General features: G+C 37.5%; 1 protein-coding gene across 1 annotated transcript in view; it reads left to right on the top strand.

The window, feature by feature from the left end:
* ZDHHC15 (zinc finger DHHC-type containing 15) overlaps positions 1 to 17,386 on the top strand; it is a 126,198-nt gene that overhangs the window by 71,144 nt on the left and 37,668 nt on the right. The window contains exons 8-9 of the mRNA XM_029241363.1: positions 4,525 to 4,657; positions 6,263 to 6,389. Of these exons, the coding sequence (XP_029097196.1) occupies positions 4,525 to 4,657; positions 6,263 to 6,389 (260 nt within the window). The remainder of the gene's footprint in view (positions 1 to 4,524; positions 4,658 to 6,262; positions 6,390 to 17,386) is intronic.

Raw genomic sequence — 17,386 nt, 5'->3', positions numbered from 1 at the left:
TATTCCAATCTGTGACATTGTTCACATTATCTTTTTCTTTTTTACATTTTTAAGTAGCTAATACTGAAGTGATCAGAAGGGAAAGCACAGAAAACAAGTTTCCCACATTAAATATTCTGAGATTTAAGAGGCTGTTATTTAGATGTCAGTTAAAGTTTCTATCATACATGAGAATCTTGTTGGGCCTCCAGGAACCTAATCTCTTGAGACTTACTGATTCTTTACAATGTATTTATCTAATCAAGTTTTAAAAATCGACTTCTTACCAATTTTAGGTTTGAAAAATGTTGAAACTAATTCTAAATCCCTAGTTTCCTAAGAAAAAGGCTGACAAAGCACTCCCTCGTTGTCAGAAAATACTTTCTAAATCCCTGTTCAAAGGAAGTTGCAAAATTCCTACTGGACAGAAAGATTCATTAACTCATCTTCACAAAAGACCAAAATGAAAAGGGAGAGTCTTATTTGAACTTTGTATGACAAACTCTGGGTAGAGTATAAGGAGAACTGAGTTCTAATACTGGCTCTGCTACCTGCTTCACTGGCTCATTGCCAAGATCAAATGAAACATGTTGAGGGACTTCCCTGGCAGTCCGGTGGTTAAGACTTCACCTTCCAATGCAGGGGGTGTGGGTTCGATCCCTGGTCAGGGAGCTAAGATCCCACATGCCTCACGGCCAAAAATCCAAAGCATAAAACAGAAGTAATAGTCTAACAAATTCAATAAAGACTTTAAAAATGGTCCACATCAAAAAAAAAAGAAAGAAAGAAATGAGGAAATCATAAGATATTATCCAGTGCAAGGTTAAAAGAAAAAGATTAACCTTACACTGGATAATACCTTTAAAACAATGAAACAGATGTTGAAAATATTTTACTTTTCAAAACATGATTTCAATCATTATAATGAAATCTTTTTTAAAATCCTACTTTCACCTTTCTTCTACTTGAAGATATCAGTTATATCCCATCTATTTCCAAAAAATTGAAGGCAGATTTTCAGTTTACATATGTATATGGGGTCTGCAGCAGTATAGTGATTTTTTTTTAATTTCATGCCAATGGACTCCAGAAGATATGTCTTCCCCACATACAACTACAATACAGTTACTAAGACATTATAACCTTACATGATGAGGGCTTTCCAAACTGAACCTGAATAGCAAAAAGCAGATGTGGGCAGAGCTACTGGTTATTACTTTAGGAATTGCACAAGAGCCTGTATAACTGGAATATCTCACCTCAGGGAGAGAGGTGAAGCACATAAATCCTGTGAGTAGAATATAGATTATAATAAACTGGAGAAAAAAAGGAGAAAGGCAAGGCAGTGAGAACATAAATAGCTGAGAATATTTAAATTATTAATTAGTGCTTTGATCCCTAGTAGTGTAGAAAATATAGTGTAGAATATTATAGAGGTATGGGCTTTGCATTCTCTCTTCGACTTGCTTAATCAATTCCAATATTTAATAACTTTAAGAATCAAGAATTATATAATGCATATCAAAATCTTCAACCCAGGGATATAAAAGTATAAGCAGAAATGAAGTTTTATCATAAATTGTCCCCAAATACAAAATGCTTCATCATCCTGGTGTCTCTTCTTTGGCCCCTTTCCACATCACAGGATCTCTTATCTATTGCCCAGGTTTCCATGACCTTTTTGGCATTCTATTCACACGCTAAGCCACTACCATAAAAAAAATCTCCTGCAACCAATTCAGCAGGGAAAGTGTCAGCCTTGGTCTTCACTACAGACTTTACTTGGTCCTTAACAGAGTAGGCTACTGTTTAAAAACTACCCTTTGATAACAGAGTAAACAATGTTGTATTTCAAACATTTTGCCTTTGGCCCTCCTAGTCAGCCAATAATCAAATACCACAATGCCAGCCAGGTGCTGTATGCTTCTTTTACCCTCGAAAGTTAATATCTAGATATGAATTAATCTCCAGAAATGTGCCAGTATTCACAAGCAAGGGGTGAAAATAGCCTTGCCCTTTTCCTATTCCTTCATTTTTTTCTCCACAATAAACTAGCTCATGCTGACAGATACCAGGCGAGGAAACCTGCCCTGGCTTGCCCTCATAATGAAAAGGGCATTGACAGTTCAGAGAAATGCTTCTTTGCAGTCTCTCCAGCCAGAGAGCACTTTAGTGTAGTTTAAAGATGGCTTTCTCAGTTCAAATTGAGTCTCCCCTAAAATGAAAAGTAAACACTGCCATGTATTTTAAAAGCCATGTATCAAGGAGACTAGCTGTGCTCCTAAGAATAGCAACCTCCATTTGTATGGTACTTTACCATTTTCAAAGCACTTTCATATCTATTATATCATCTTATCCTCACCACAACCTTGTGAACTAGGTAAAGCAGGAATTATTAGACTAATTTAAAGATGATAAAACTGAGGGTCATAGTAGTTAAGTGACTTGCTCAGGATCACCCAGCTTCTAAGTTGCAAAGTGAGAACTTGAACTTGTCTGACTCTTAAGCCCAGTAATCTTAAACGCTGTACCATGTCCTACTGCCCATTATGGTCCTGCTATAGAGAAGCTCTAGCTCCTTTGAAATAAAGAATTCAGAAGACCATCAGATTGTGGTTCTCCTCTCAATATTAACTTAAAGAGTAGCACTTTGATAGGAAATTGATATTTGACTTATGAAAAAAGTAGTAATATACACCTCCCACACTGGGCCATGAATCTCCTCATAGAGGCTATGAATTCTTTTAGAACTGAGATAATAGGATTAATCTACCAATAACCACTGTTTCTGGTGGTTATTGCTTTGAGTAATTTAGCTTGGTTATCTCCTGAGTAGGTAATTTTGAACATAGGGCCATCACCCTCTTCTAACAAAAAAGAAAGTTAAATATTAAGGATTTTATCAAGGGACAACACAGTAGATATGCTTTGGCAGACAGAAGAGAGTTCTATAAGAGCAATTAGGGAAGGGAAAGACTTGCAGCTCAGCCCCTCAGAGTGTGAACTGACTTTATATCAGTCCCTACTGCCCAGCCATTTCCTATTGTCCATTTAAACATGAAAGATAAGAAGTAAAATAAATGTGAGCTTTAAAAGCTTTTAAAAACTTATTAAAAAAGTAGAGATTATGAAAACAAAAACACAGCCAGGCAAAAACCACTACAAAGTCTTTCCTATAAATTCAAAACAAAACAAAAAAAACCAATCAAATTCAATTTGGGTGCTTAGGCCAAGATTTTGTAGAGGAATCATTTCAAAAAGGAGCTTCACATAAAAGTTCATGAAGGTCAAAGTCCTTGGTATAGCTATTTCCTGGGGTGCTCTGCCCCCAGGCAAATTTCACCCAGACCACCCCTCAGCTGAAAGCATCTGACTGGTTTACTTCACTTTATCTTCATCCTTCAAACACATACTGTCTGGAAGATTCCCAATATTTCCTTACATCAAAATAAATATAAATCTCCTCTAAGAGACGAAAAAAATCTGTACCATCTGAATTTGCCAAGTGTTTCCAAGCCTTAACGTTCTCCTTCCAAACTGTAGTAGAACTAGATCCTAATGTCAAGGTCCACTTCAACCAAGAATCACCTTTACTACTCAAGAGCATTTGGAAATATTTCAAAGCAATTCATCACACCAAAACAATGATCAACACAGGAAAGGGGGAAATAAAGAAAAGTCTTTCTCCCAAATGCTTACTCCAAAATTGAAAATGTTTCCTAATGTTCTCTTCAGAAGACAAAATGTTACATGCTGTGCATGCTATAAAACTTTAGAAAATTCATTCTAGTCTGGGGCTGCTTTAAAAAAACAAAACTGTTGCCATATGGAAAATGAGATGTCCCAGCTAACTATAAAAATCTTTAGCTACCTACTTTTACAATTACCTGTCAAATCTTGCATGATTTTACTGTCTAAACAGCTGTTTCACAGGATGTAATATACCAGCACATTCTACTTCAACTATAAAAAACAACCACACAAAATTTGCAGTAGCTTTAAAATCAAGTCGACTTAGAGGTAGAGTATTTTAAAATTCTACCTATGTGTTTTAACTTCCTACATATATCACTGTGACATTTTTAGCACACATATATCCAAAGAAACATGACATATAAAGTATTCCAGAATAACCCACCTTGAAACAAGAGGGTGAACCATATGACCTCAAGATCACCTCTAGCCAATGACTCAAAATTTACAAACTAAATGGAATACAAGCTTAAGAGGTTGCATACCAGTTATGGCTTCAGTATACTCTTTTAACCTTACCCTTTTCTAATTGGTACATTATATACTCTATTTTACACTGAACTGCACTTAAGCAAAGATCCATTTTAGGCTGTGTAGGCTGATAGCATATCCATAATAAGGTATGGTCATCCACAGAAAGAACTGTTTTGTAAAAATTTTACAAAATCTACTTTTTTAATTACAGCTAGACATTTTATACATATGGAAGAAAGTACTAACCTATACAGAAAAACTAGCCAAACCTTATGACTTTAATCCTTTCTTTCTGTTTGTTTATTATTTCTTTTCTAGGGGGAATTGCCCAGTGTTCGCTCTAAGTTCCATGTCCTTTTCCTCCTCTTTGTGGCCTGCATGTTTTTTGTCAGCCTTGTGATTCTCTTTGGTTACCATTGTTGGCTTGTCAGCAGAAACAAAACCACCTTAGGTAAGACTGGATATTAAGACTAGGAAAAAAACATGTGAATGTATATCCCTGTGACCTATGGATTGTTCCCAAGGAAGAGAGAAACTTCCAATGAAACATTTCACCTGCAGTGACATCTCTTTGCCTCCAAACGGAAACAGATGTAAACATGTTTTACCAAACTGGAGAGCCATAGTGAATGAAGCTTACAGACTAAAGAGGACATTAGTGAATAAAACCTCACACAAAACCAAAAATAACCATTGCTTTTTATAGTTCATTCTGGGTAATAGTTCCCCAGATTTACAGCTTGAAAATTTTGAAAGGGTGTTCACATAAGGAAGTGAAGGAAAGAATCAGTACAGAAGGGAGCATCAGAAGGAGGAAGTCAAGGTCAATAAAGATAGAAAAATCTAATTTATTGAACACTTCTAAAAACAGAGTCCTGAGAAAAGATCCAAACCAACAAATCATTGAATATCTACAGTTATCAAGGAGCTGTGTAGGGACTGTGGGAATGAGATAAACACATTGAACAAGTGAGTCTCTAGAAAATGAGCACAAGAAATGAAAATTTTTCTCTGAAAATTTTTCCACTACTCTATATTCTGGGCTTTTATTTGGAGAATTGCATTTCTGATGGATCCAGTGCAATAATCGTTTTCATGGTGAAACAAATATTTATACTGTACACAGATCAATGCATGAGGGTTAAGGAGAAAGTGTCCAAATACTGAATGTTTAGCTAAGATAAATTTGAGGAAAGTATAGTGCAAAAGCCACTATACTTTTGGAATTCATTTGCTAATAATGATAACAGCTAAGAAAGTATTTGCACTTATTTTCTAAACCAAATATATATGTAGCACTTAGTTGCTAGGGTAGTAGATTAGCATATTTGGCTTAGAGATCAGCTACAACGTAGAAGAGTACTAAAAGCTTCATGATAACACAATCTGAAAACAAAGAACAAAAGGGAAATGGTCAGATGCAGCCAGAGTCCAACAGTGAAAGTGTTTGCTTAATGGGATAAATGTGTATCTAAAAATAATGTGCACTAACATGGTCCAATTTCTCATAGTCATTGAGGTGATTATAGTTCACCCATTGACATTTTTTCTGGAGTAAAACTCAATTTCTTACATTGCAGGCTTCAGTGTGAACATGTTCATTTCTGAAATGTTTCAAAACCAAATCAATGTCATTACCATCTCTTTATGCGTCATTACTTTCATCCCAGCTCTAAATATAGAGACCATTTGGCTGTTACTGCCATTTAGATTCAAATAAAGTGCTGTTAGATTTGTTCCTTCACTCCTTACATGCAGTACAAACTACATACTACCCCTGTGACTGTTCAATTATTTCTACCATCATGTGTTTCTTCTGCATTTTGTTTAAAAAGAGTGTACCAATTCTTTATGTTTAATAACAAACTTACTTTGTATTAAAGTGATTCAGCTGGTTTTTACCAAGTAATTTAGCAATAACTAAGAATGAGGGGCCTGTGCTACCACAGCAAAAAATATTGTAGAAGCAAGTCACATTCATGGAGAACTGTAAAATTGTAATGGTCCTGATTATTGCTCTCTTCTTCTTTTCTTCAACTTCCCTACCCCACCATAGAGGCCTTCTGTACTCCAGTGTTTACAAGTGGCCCAGAGAAAAATGGGTTCAACCTTGGCTTCATCAAAAATATCCAGCAGGTGTTTGGAGATAACAAGAAGTTCTGGTTAATACCTATTGGGTCCAGGTAGGTAACTATTACCACTGAAAGAAGTTGATGCTGGACCATGCCTTGAAGTAGCAAATTCAATTTTGACTGTATTATGCACTAGATATCAGTCCAATGTAAAACTGTATTTCCCGAGTTTTTCATTACTAGGTTAGTAAAGATAAATCAGGTGGTGAGGGCATGATACAATAAGCATTCTCATGCTTTGTTTGTAGCAGTGTAAACTGGTACCAGTCATTTGTAAATGAATTTGGATTGTAAACAACTCTGTTGTTTTTCTTCTGTATGTATTTGTACATATTTTTAATCACAGTATACATACCACGTTGAACTTTACATTTTTCACTTAAAATATAGTAATCATTTCCCCTTATTGTGACATAGTCTTTACTTTTTAAATTTATTTAAATTTAAATAAATTTGGGTCTTCATTGGGTCTTCATTGCTGTGCACAGGCTTTCTCTAGTTGCGGCAAGCAGGGGCTACTCTTCATTGTGGTGGCTTCTCTTGTTGCGGAGCATGAGCTCCAGGCACATGGGCTTCAGTAGTTGTGCATGTGGGCTCAGTAGTTGTGGCTCGTGGGTTCTAGAGGTCAGGCTCAGTAGCTGTGGCACACAGGCCTAGCTGCTCTGTGGCATGTGGGATACTCCCAGACCAGGGATTGAGCCCGTGTCCCCTGCATTGGCAGGCAGATTCCCAACCACTGCACTACCAGGGAAGCCTGTGACATAGTCTTTATAACCATTACTTTTAACTATATTGTATTCCAGCCAGTGGGGAAATATATATTCCCATAGTTTAGTTTGTTTAGTTTGTTTCCGAATTATTGCCTGGAAATAATGTCACAATGAACATTTTTGTGCCTAGTTTATCTCTAGCTTTAGAATAACTCCCAGAAATGGAATTACTGGAACACTGGACATGGAGATGCTTATGTTTTTTGATATATATAAATATATGGACCTTCTATTCTGTTCCATTTATCTATATTTCTATTTCTGTGCTGATACCATACTGTTTTGATGGCTATAGCTTTGTAGTATAGTCTGAAGCCCAGGAGCCTGATTCCTCCAGCTCTGTTTTTCTTTCTCAAGATTGCTTTGGCTATTCGGGGTCTTTTGTGTCTCCATACAAATTTTAAGATTTTTTGTTCTAGTTCTGTGAAAAATGCCATTGGTAATTTTATGGGGATTACATTGAATCTGTAGATTGCCTTGGGTAGTATAGTCATTTTGACAGTATTGATTCTTCCAATCCAAGAATATAGTATATCTTTCCATCTGTTTGTGTCATTCGATTTCGTTCAGCAGCGTCTTATAGTTTTCGGAGTACAGGTGTTTTGCCTCCTTAGGTTTATTCCTAGGTATTTTATCCTTTTTGGTGTGATAGTAAATGGGATTGTTTCTTGAATTTCTCTTTATGATCTTTCATTGTTAGTGTATAGAAAAGCAAGAGATTTCTGTGTATTAATTTTGTATCCTGCAACTTTACCAAATTCATTGGTTAGTTCTAGTAGTTTCCTGGTGCTATCTTTAGTATTTTTTATGTATAGTATCATGTCATCTGCAAACAGTGATAGTTTAACTTCTTCTTTTCCAATTTGGATTCCTTTTATTTATTTTCCTTCTCTTATTACTATAGCTAGGACTTCCAAAAGTATGTTGAATAAAAGTGGTGAGAGTGGACATCCTTGTCTTGTTCCTGATCTTGGAGGAAATGCTTTCAGCTTTTCACCATTGAGTAGGATGTTAGCTGTAGGTTTGTCGTATATAGGCTTTACTATGTTGACGTATCTTCCCTCTATGCCCACTTTCTGGAGAGATTTTATCATAAATAGGTGTTGAATTTTGTCAAAAGCTTTTTCTGCACCTATTGAGATGATCATATGGTTTTTAGTCTTCAATTTGTTGATGTGGTGTATCACACTGATTGATTTGTGGATATTGAAGAATCCTTACATCCCTGAGATAAATCCCACTTGATTATGCTGTATGATCCTTTTAATGTATTGTTGGATTCAGACTGTAAGTGTTTTGTTGAGGATTTTTGCATCTATGTTCATCAGTGATATTGGCCTGTAATTTTCTTTTTTGTGGTATCTTTATCTGGTTTTAGTATCAGGGTAATGGAGTTTCCTTAAGAAACTAAGAATAGAGCTGCAATATGATCCTGCAATCCCACTCCCGGGCATATATCCAGAGAAAAACATAGTCTGAAAGGATACATGCACCCCAATATTCACTGCAGCACTGTTTACAATAACCAAGACATGGAAGCAACCTAAATGTCTATAGACAGATGAATGGATAAAGAAGTTGTGATACATATACACAATGGAATATTACTCAGCCATTAAAAAGAATGAAATAATGCCATTTGCGGCCACATAGATGGACTTAGAGATTGTCATACTAGGTAAAGTAAGTCAGACAGAGAAAGAGAAATATCGTATGATATCAATTATGTGGAATCTAAAAATAATGATACAGATGAACTTATTTACAAAACAGAAACAGACTCACAGACTCAGAGAACAAACTTATGGTTACCAGGAGCAAAGGGGGGGGAGATAGGGAGTTTGGGATTGACAAAAAAAATTGTATATCACTATATTGTACATCTGTAACTTATATAATATTGTACATCAACTATACAACAATTAAAATAATTTATAAATGAAAAAAACAAATATATGGAGAAGAAAAACAACAGAGGGGAAATATACCCCCAAAATGCTCTAAGTGGTATGGGCAACAGCCTTAGAAATTATTTTTTTTGTCTCCACTTTTCATATTTTGGGATTAAATGTTTATATTACTTTCATGGAGGGAAAAGTTAAAGTTTTAAATTTAAACAAGAACAAAAAGCAAGAACAAACAAAGATTGATTTAGAGATTCTAGGTAATTCTTATAATTGCCACAGGAATGAAGAGAAAGCAATGAAGGAGAGATGGGCTTGTGTCCTCTGAGTGACTTCATGAACCAGATTAAAACTACTATCAACTAAACTAGCTCTAGAGCAAAGCTTATTTATAGGCTTCTTGCAATCCCCTTTAGATCCATTCTTCAGACAGGGATACAGCCATTTGTTCACTTATTTGAGGAAACTTTGCTGGAGTAAGGTGGTAATTAAGAAAGATTTTCTCCTCTTCATTAATTGCCCTAGTAGTGCCTCTGTACCAGTTAGTGTTTACAGGCTCATTTATTTAAAAGCTGTGGTATATCCTATGCCCTGGCTATAAATCACAAGACAAAACTGTGTCAGTGGGTAATGTTGATTAATAACTAATACCAGCAATTATTTGCACCCCACTCACACACATACATACACAAACACACAATATCACTACACCAAAGGGAGGTCTAAAATGAGTCTTCTTTGGAATAAAGAACAAGAGCAAAAATCAAAGCCCACTCACTTATAATCAATATAGTTACATCCTCTGTAGAGAACTGTCAATTCTGGGGTAGGATAATTGCCCCAAGGATCTGCACTCTGAGAAATGCCTCACTTTGGCTCTTTCTCCCAGCTTTTAATAACGTTTCTGCCATACAAGCCAAATAACAGGGCATTCAGCCATTATTATTATCTATCACCAATTCACAGCACCTTATCTCCAGTGAATTCAATGATTCTTTTTTATTCAAACAGAAAGTCACAAAAATTATAATCATCCTCATCAGTACACTTAGTCCCATGTAATTAATTTTTTTTTCATCTTGATCTTTCGTAAGCACTTTTATGAATTCATCGGTTTTCCACTGGAGTTCTCAAAATGCTTATTCATTCAGTTCAGCAGTATAGTCAGTTACCAGAAACCTGTACTTGTCAGAGTGTTTCCCATGAATTCCTTGAAGATGAAACCCTTTTATAGGAACATTTTTGCAAAAGCATCAGAGTACACCCAGAACTGTCTGTAAATGACAAAAGACTTAAAAATGACCATGGTTAAAGATTTGATGAAAGTTCATAATAATGCAATTGACAAGGAAATTTAGTTATTTCTGAGATATACATTTTAAAGTAATAACTAGAATTATGACTTATTATACCAGAACATATAAGATTTTTAGAAATTTCATGTAATGTCTGAAACATCTATATTAACATATTTCCATACAAATAACCCAAAGAAAATTTAGTATTAGTTGTTTTTTGTTTGTTTTTTTACACTGCACGTTCTTATTAGCCATCAATTTTTTTTTTTCTGGGACGCAGGCCTCTCACTGTTGTTGCCTCTCCCGTTGCGGAACACAGGCTCCGGACGTGCAGGCTCAGTGGCCATGGCTCACAGGCCCACCTGCTCCGCGGCATGTGGGATCTTGCCAGACCAGGGCATGAACCCGTGTCCCCTGCATCAGCAGGTGGACTCTCAACCACTGCGCCACCAGGGAAGCCCTAGTCATCAATTTTATACACATCAGTGTATACATGTCAATCCCAATCGCCAGCACACCATCATCCCCACCCCACCGCAGATTTCCCCCCTTGGTGTCCATACATTTGTTCTCTACATCTGTGTCTCAAGTTCTGCCCTGAAAACCAGTTCATCTGTACCATTGTTCTAGGTTCCACATACATGCGTTAATATGCGACATTTGTTTTTCTCTTTCTGACTTACTTCACTCTGTATGACAGTCTATAGATCCATCCACGTCTCAACAAATGACTCAATTCGTTCCTTTTTATGGCTGATTAATATTCCATTGTATATATGTACCACATCTTCTTTATCCATTCAACTGTCGATAGGCATTTAGCTTGCTTCCATGACCTGGCTATTGTAAATAGTGCTGCAATGAACACTGGGGTGCATGTGTCTTTTTGAATTATGGTTTTCTCTGGGTATATGCCCAGTAGTGGGATTGCTGGATCACATGGTAATTCTATTTTTAGTTTTTTAAGGAACCTCCATACTGTTCTCCATCGTGGCTGTATCAATTTACATTTCCACCAACAGTGCAAGAGGGTCCCCTATTAGCCACACCCTCTCCAGCATTTGTTGTTTGTAGATTTTCTGATGATGCCCATTCTAAATGGTGTGAGGTGATACCTCATTGTACTTTTGATTTGCATTTCTCTAATAATTAGTGATGTTGAGCAGCTTTTCATGTGCTTCTTGTTCATCTGTATGTCTTCTTTGGAGAAATGTCTATTTAGGTCTTCTGCCCTTTTTTTGATTGGGTTGCTTGTTTCTTTAATATTGAGCTGCATGAGCTGTTTATATATTTTGGAGATTAATCCTTTGTCCATTGATTCGTTTGCAAATATTTTCTCCCATTCTGAGGGTTGTCTTTTCGTCTTGTTTATGGTTTCCCTTGCTGTGCAAAAGCTTTGAAGTTTCATTAAGTCCCATTTGTTTATTTTTGTTTTGATTTCCTTTACTCTAGGAGGTGGGTCAAAAAAGATCTTGCTGTGATTTATGTCTTAGAGTGTTCTTCCTATGTTTTCCTCTAAGAGTTTTATAGTGTCCTGTCTTACATTTAGGTCTCGAATCCATTTTGAGTTTATTTTTCTGTATGGTGTTAGGGAGTGTTCTAATTTCTTTCTTTTACATGGAGCTGTCCAGTTTTCCCAGCACCACTTATTGAAGAGACCGTCTTTGTCCATTTTTACCTTTGCCTCCTTTGTCATAGATGAGTTGACCATAGGTGCGTGGGTTTATCTCTGGGCTTTCTATCTTATTCCATTGATCTATGTTTCTGTTTTCATGCCAGTACCATATTGTCTTGATTACTGTAGCTTTGTAGTATAGTCTGCAGGGAGGGAGTCTGATTCCTCCAGCTCCATTTTTTTCCCTCAAGACTGCTTTGGCTATTTGGGGTCTTTTGTGTCTCCATACAAATTTTAAGATGATTTGTTCTAGTTCTGTAAAAAATGCCATTGGTAATTTGATAGTGATTGCATTGAATCTGTAGATTGCTTTGGGTAGTAGAGTCATTTTCACAATATAGATTCTTCCAATCCAAGAACATGGTATATCTCTCCATCTGTTGGTATCATCTTTAATTTCTTTCATCAGTGTCATAGCTTTCTGCATACACGTCTTTTGTCTCCCTAGGTAGGTTTATTCCTAGGTATTTTATTCTTTATGTTGCAATGGTAAATGGTAGTGTTTCCATAATTTCTCTTTCAGATTTTTCATCATTAGTATATAGGGATGCTAGAGACTTCTGTGCATTAATTTTGTATCCCGCTACTTTACCAAATTCATTGATTAACTCTAGTAGTTTTCTGGTGGCATTTTTAGGATTCTCTATGTAAAGCATCATGTCATCAGCAAACAGTGACAGTTTTACATCTTCTTTTCCAATTTGTATTCCTTTTATTTCTTTTTCTTCTCTAATTGCCATGGCTAGGACTTCCAAAACTATGTTGAATAATAGTGGTGAGAGTGGGCATCCTTGTCTTGTTCCTGATCTTAGAGGAAATGCTGTCAGTTTTTCACCATTGAGAATGATGTTTCTGTGGGTTTGTCATATATGGCCTATATTATGTTGAGGTAGGTTCCTTCTATGCCCACTTTCTGGAGAGTTTTTATCATAAATTGGTGTTGAATTTTGTAAAAAGCTTTTTCTGCAACTATTGAGATGATCATTTGTTTTTATTCTTCAGTTTGTTAATATGGTGTATCACGGTGATTGATTTGCGTATATTGAAGAATCCTTGCAACCCTGGAATAAATCCCACTTGATCATGGTGTATGATCCTTTTAATGTGTTGTTGGATTCTGTTTGCTAGTATTTTGTTGAGGATTTTTGCATCTATATTCGTCAGTGATATTGGTCTGTAATTTTCTCTATTTTTTGTAGTATCTTTGTCTGGTTTTGGTATCAGGGTGATGCTGGCCTCATAAAATGAGTTTGGGAGTGTTCCTTCCTCTGCAGTATTTTGGAAGAGTTTGAGAAGGATGGGTGTTAGCTCTTCTTGCAATGTTTGATAGAGTTCTCCTCTGAAGCCATCTGGTCCTGGACTTTTGTTTGTTGGAAAATTTTTAATCACAGTTTCAATTTCATTACTTGTGATTTGTCTGTTCATATTTTCTGTTTCTTCCTGGTTCAGTCTTGGAAGGTTATACCTTTCAAATAATTTGTCCATTTCTTCCAGGTTGTGCATCTTATTGGCATAAAGTTGCTTGTAGTAGTCTCGTAGGATGCTTTGTATTTCTGTGGTGTCTGTTTTAACTTCTCCTTTTTCATTTCTAATTTTATTGATTTGAGTCCTCTCCCTCTTTTTCTTGATGAGTCTGGCTAATGGTTGATCAATTTTGTTTATCTTCTCAAAGAACCAGCTTTTACTTTTATTGATCTTTGCTATCATTTCTTTCATTTCCTTTACATTTATTTCTGATCTGATTTTTATGATTTCTTTCCTTCTGCTAACTTTGGGGTTTTTTTTGTTCTTCTTTCTCTAATAGCTTTAGGTGCAAGGTTAGGTTGTTTATTCGAGTTGTTTCCTGTTTCTTAAGGTGGGCTTGTATTGCTATAAACTTCCCTCTTAGAACTGCTTTTGCTGCATCCCATAGGTTTTGGGTCATTGTGTCTCCATTGTCATTTGTTTCTAGGTATTTTTTTTATTTCCTCTTTGATTTCTTCAGTGATCACTTCGTTATTAAGTAGTGTATTGTTTAGCCTCCATGTGTTTGTATTTTTTACAGATCTTTTCCTGTAATTGATATCTAGTCTCATGGCGTTGTGGTCGGAAAAGATACTTGATACAATTTCAATTTTCTTAAATTTACCTAGGCTTGATTTGTGACCCAAGATATGATCTATCCTGGAGAATGTTCCATGAGCACTTGAGGAAAATGTGTATTCTGTTGTTTTTTGGATGGAATGTCCTATAGATATCAATTAGGTCCATCTTGTTTAATGTATCATTTAAAGCTTGAGTTTCCTTATTGATTTTCATTTTGGATGATCTGTCCATTGGTGAAAGTGGGGTGTTAAAGTCCCCTACTATAAATGTGTTACAGTCGATTTCCCCTTTTGTGGCTGTTAGTATTTGCCTTATGTATTGAGGTGCTCCTATGTTGGGTGCCTAAATATTTACAATTGTTGTATCTTCTTCTTGGATCGAACCCTTGATCATTATGTAGTGTCCTTCTTTGTCTCTTCTAATAGTCTTTATTTTAAAGTCTATTTTCTCTGATATGGGAATTGCTACTCCAGCTTTCTTTTGGTTTCCATTTGAATGAAATATCTTTTTCTATCCCCTTACTTTCAGTCTGTATGTGTCTCTAGGTCTGAAGTGGGTCTCTTGTAGACAGCAAATTTATGGGTCTTGTTTTTGTATCCATTCAGCCAATCTGTGTCTTTTGGTGGGAGCATTTAATCCATTTACATTTAAGGTAATTATCGATATGTATGTTCCTATTCCCATTTTCTTAATTGTTTTGGGTTCGTTATTATAAGTCTTTACCTTCTCTTGTGTTTCTTGCCTAGAGCAGTTCCTTTAGCAGTTGTTGTAGAGCTGGTTTGGTGGTGCTGAACTCTCTCAGCTTTTGCTTGTCTGTAAAGGTTTAAATTTCTCCATTAAATCTGAATGAGATACTTTCTGGGTGGAGTAATCTTGGTTGCAGGTTTTTCTCCTTCATCACTTTAAATATGTCCTGCCAGTCCCTTCTGGCTTGCAGAGTTTCTGCTGAAAGATCAGCTGTTAACCTTCTGGGAATTCCCTCGTGTGTTATTTGTTGTTTTTCCCTTGCTGCTTTTAATATATTTTCTTTTTATTTAATTTTTTACAGTTTGATTAATATGTGTCTTGGCATATTTCTCCTTGGATTTATCCTGTATGGGACTCTCTGTGCTTCCTGGATTTGATTAACTATTTCCTTTCCCATATTAGGGAAGTTTTCAACTATAATCTCTCCAAATATTTTCTCAGTCCCTTTCTTTATCTCTTCTTCTTCTGGAACCCCTATAATTCGAATGTTGTTGTGTTTAATGTTGTCCCAGAGGTCTCTGAGACTGTCCTCAGTTCTTTTCATTCTTTTTTCTTTATTCGCTCTGCAGTAGTTATTTCCACTAGTTTATGTTCCAGGTCACTTATCCGTTCTTCTGCCTCAGTTATTCTGCTATTAATCCTTTCTAGAGTATTTTTAATTTCATTTATTGTGTTGTTCATCGTTGTTTCTTTCATCTTTAATTCTTCTAGGTACTTGTTAAATGTTTCTTGCATTGTGTCTATTCTATTTCCAAGATTTTGGATCATCTTTACTATCATTATTCTGAATTCTTTTTCAGGTAGACTGCCTATTTCCTCTTCATTTGTTAGGTCTGGTGGGTTTTTATCTTGCTCCTTCATCTGCTGTGTGTTTCTCTCTCTTCTCATTTTGATTATCTTACTGTGTTTGGGGTCTCCTTTTTGCAGACTGTGAGTTCGTAGTTCCCGTTGTTTTTGGTGTCTGTCCCCAGTGGCTAATGTTGGTTCAGTGGGTTGTGTAGGCTTCCTGGTGGAGGGGACTAGTGCCTGTGTTCTGGTGGATGAGGCTGGATCTTGTCTTTCTGGTCGGCAGGTCCACATCTGGCGGTGTGTTTGGGGTGTCTGTGGACTTATTATGATTTTCGGCAGACTCTCTGCTAATGGGTGGGGTTTTGTTCCTCTCTTGCTAGTTGCTTGGCATAGGGTGTCCAGCACTGTAGCTTGCTGGTCGTTGAGTGAAGCTGGGTGCTGGTGTTGAGATGAAGATCTCTGGGAGATTTTTGCCATTTGATATTACGTGGAGCTGGGAGGTCTCTTGTGGACCAGTGTCCTGAATTTGGCTCTCCCACCTCAGAGGCACAGCACTGACTCCTGGCTGCAGCACCAAGATCCTTTCATCCACATGGCTCAGAATAAAAGGGAGAAAAAGTAGAAAGAAAGAATTAGTAGAAGTAGAAAGAAAGAAAGAAAGAAAAGAGGCAGGGAGGGAGGGAGGGAGGAAGGAAGTAAGGAGGGAAGGAAGGAAAAAAGAAATAAAGAAGATAAAGTAAAATAAAGTAAGATAAAATATAATAAAGTTATTAAAATTAAAAATAATTATTAAGAGAAAAATAAAACGGATGGATAGAACCCTCGGAGAAATTGTGGAAGCAAAGCTATACAGACAAAATCTCACACAGAAGCATACACATACACACAAAAAGAGGAAAAGGGGAAAAATTATAAATCTTGCTCTCAAAGTCCACCTCCTCAGTTTGGGATGATTTGTTGTCTATTCATGTATTCCACAGATGCAGGGTACATCAAGTTGATTGTGGAGCTTTACTCCGCTGCTTCTGAGGCTGCTGGGAGAGACTTCCCTTTCTTTTCTTTGTTCTCACAGCTCCCAGGGGCTCAGCTTTGGATTTGGCCCCGCCTCTGCATGTAGGTCACCGGAGGGCATCTCTTCTTCACTGAGACAGGACGGGGTTAAAGGAGCCGCTGATTCGGGGGCTCTGGCTCACTCAGGCCAGGGGAAGGGAGGGGTAAAGATGCGGGGCGGGCCTGCGGCGGCAGAGGCCAACATGACGTTGCACCAGCCTGAGGTGCACCGTGTGTTCTCCCGGGGAAGTTGTTCCTGGATCCTGGGACCCTGGCAGTGGCGGGCTGCACAGGCTCCCTGGAAGGGGGCTGTGGATAGTGACCTGTGCTCGCAAACAGGCTTCCTTGTGGTGGCAGCAGCAGCCTTAGCGTCTCATGTTTGTCTCTGGGGTCTGCGCTTTTAGCCGCGGCTCACGCCCGTCTCTGGAGCTCCTTAAAGCAGCGTTCTTAATCCCCTCTCCTCGTGCACCAGAAAACAAAGGGTGAAGAAAAAGTCTCTTGCCTCTTCAGCAGGTCCAGACTTTTCTCCGGACTCCCTCCCGTCTAGCCATGGTGCACTAGCCCTCTTCCGGCTGTGTTCATGCCGCCAACCCCAGTCCTCTCCCTGCACTCCGACCGAAGCCTGAGCCTCAGCTCTCAGCCCCGCCCACCCCGGCGGGGGAGCAGACAAGCCTCTCGGGCTGGTGAGTGCCTGTCTGCACTGATCCTCTGTGCGGGAATCTCTCCGCTT

This window comes from Monodon monoceros, unplaced genomic scaffold (assembly GCF_005190385.1).
Source record: "Monodon monoceros isolate NGI ecotype Baffin Bay Population unplaced genomic scaffold, NGI_Narwhal_1 Super_Scaffold_22, whole genome shotgun sequence".
NCBI classification, from domain to species: Eukaryota; Metazoa; Chordata; class Mammalia; order Artiodactyla; family Monodontidae; genus Monodon; species Monodon monoceros.
This window is presented reverse-complemented; position numbering and strand designations above follow the sequence as displayed.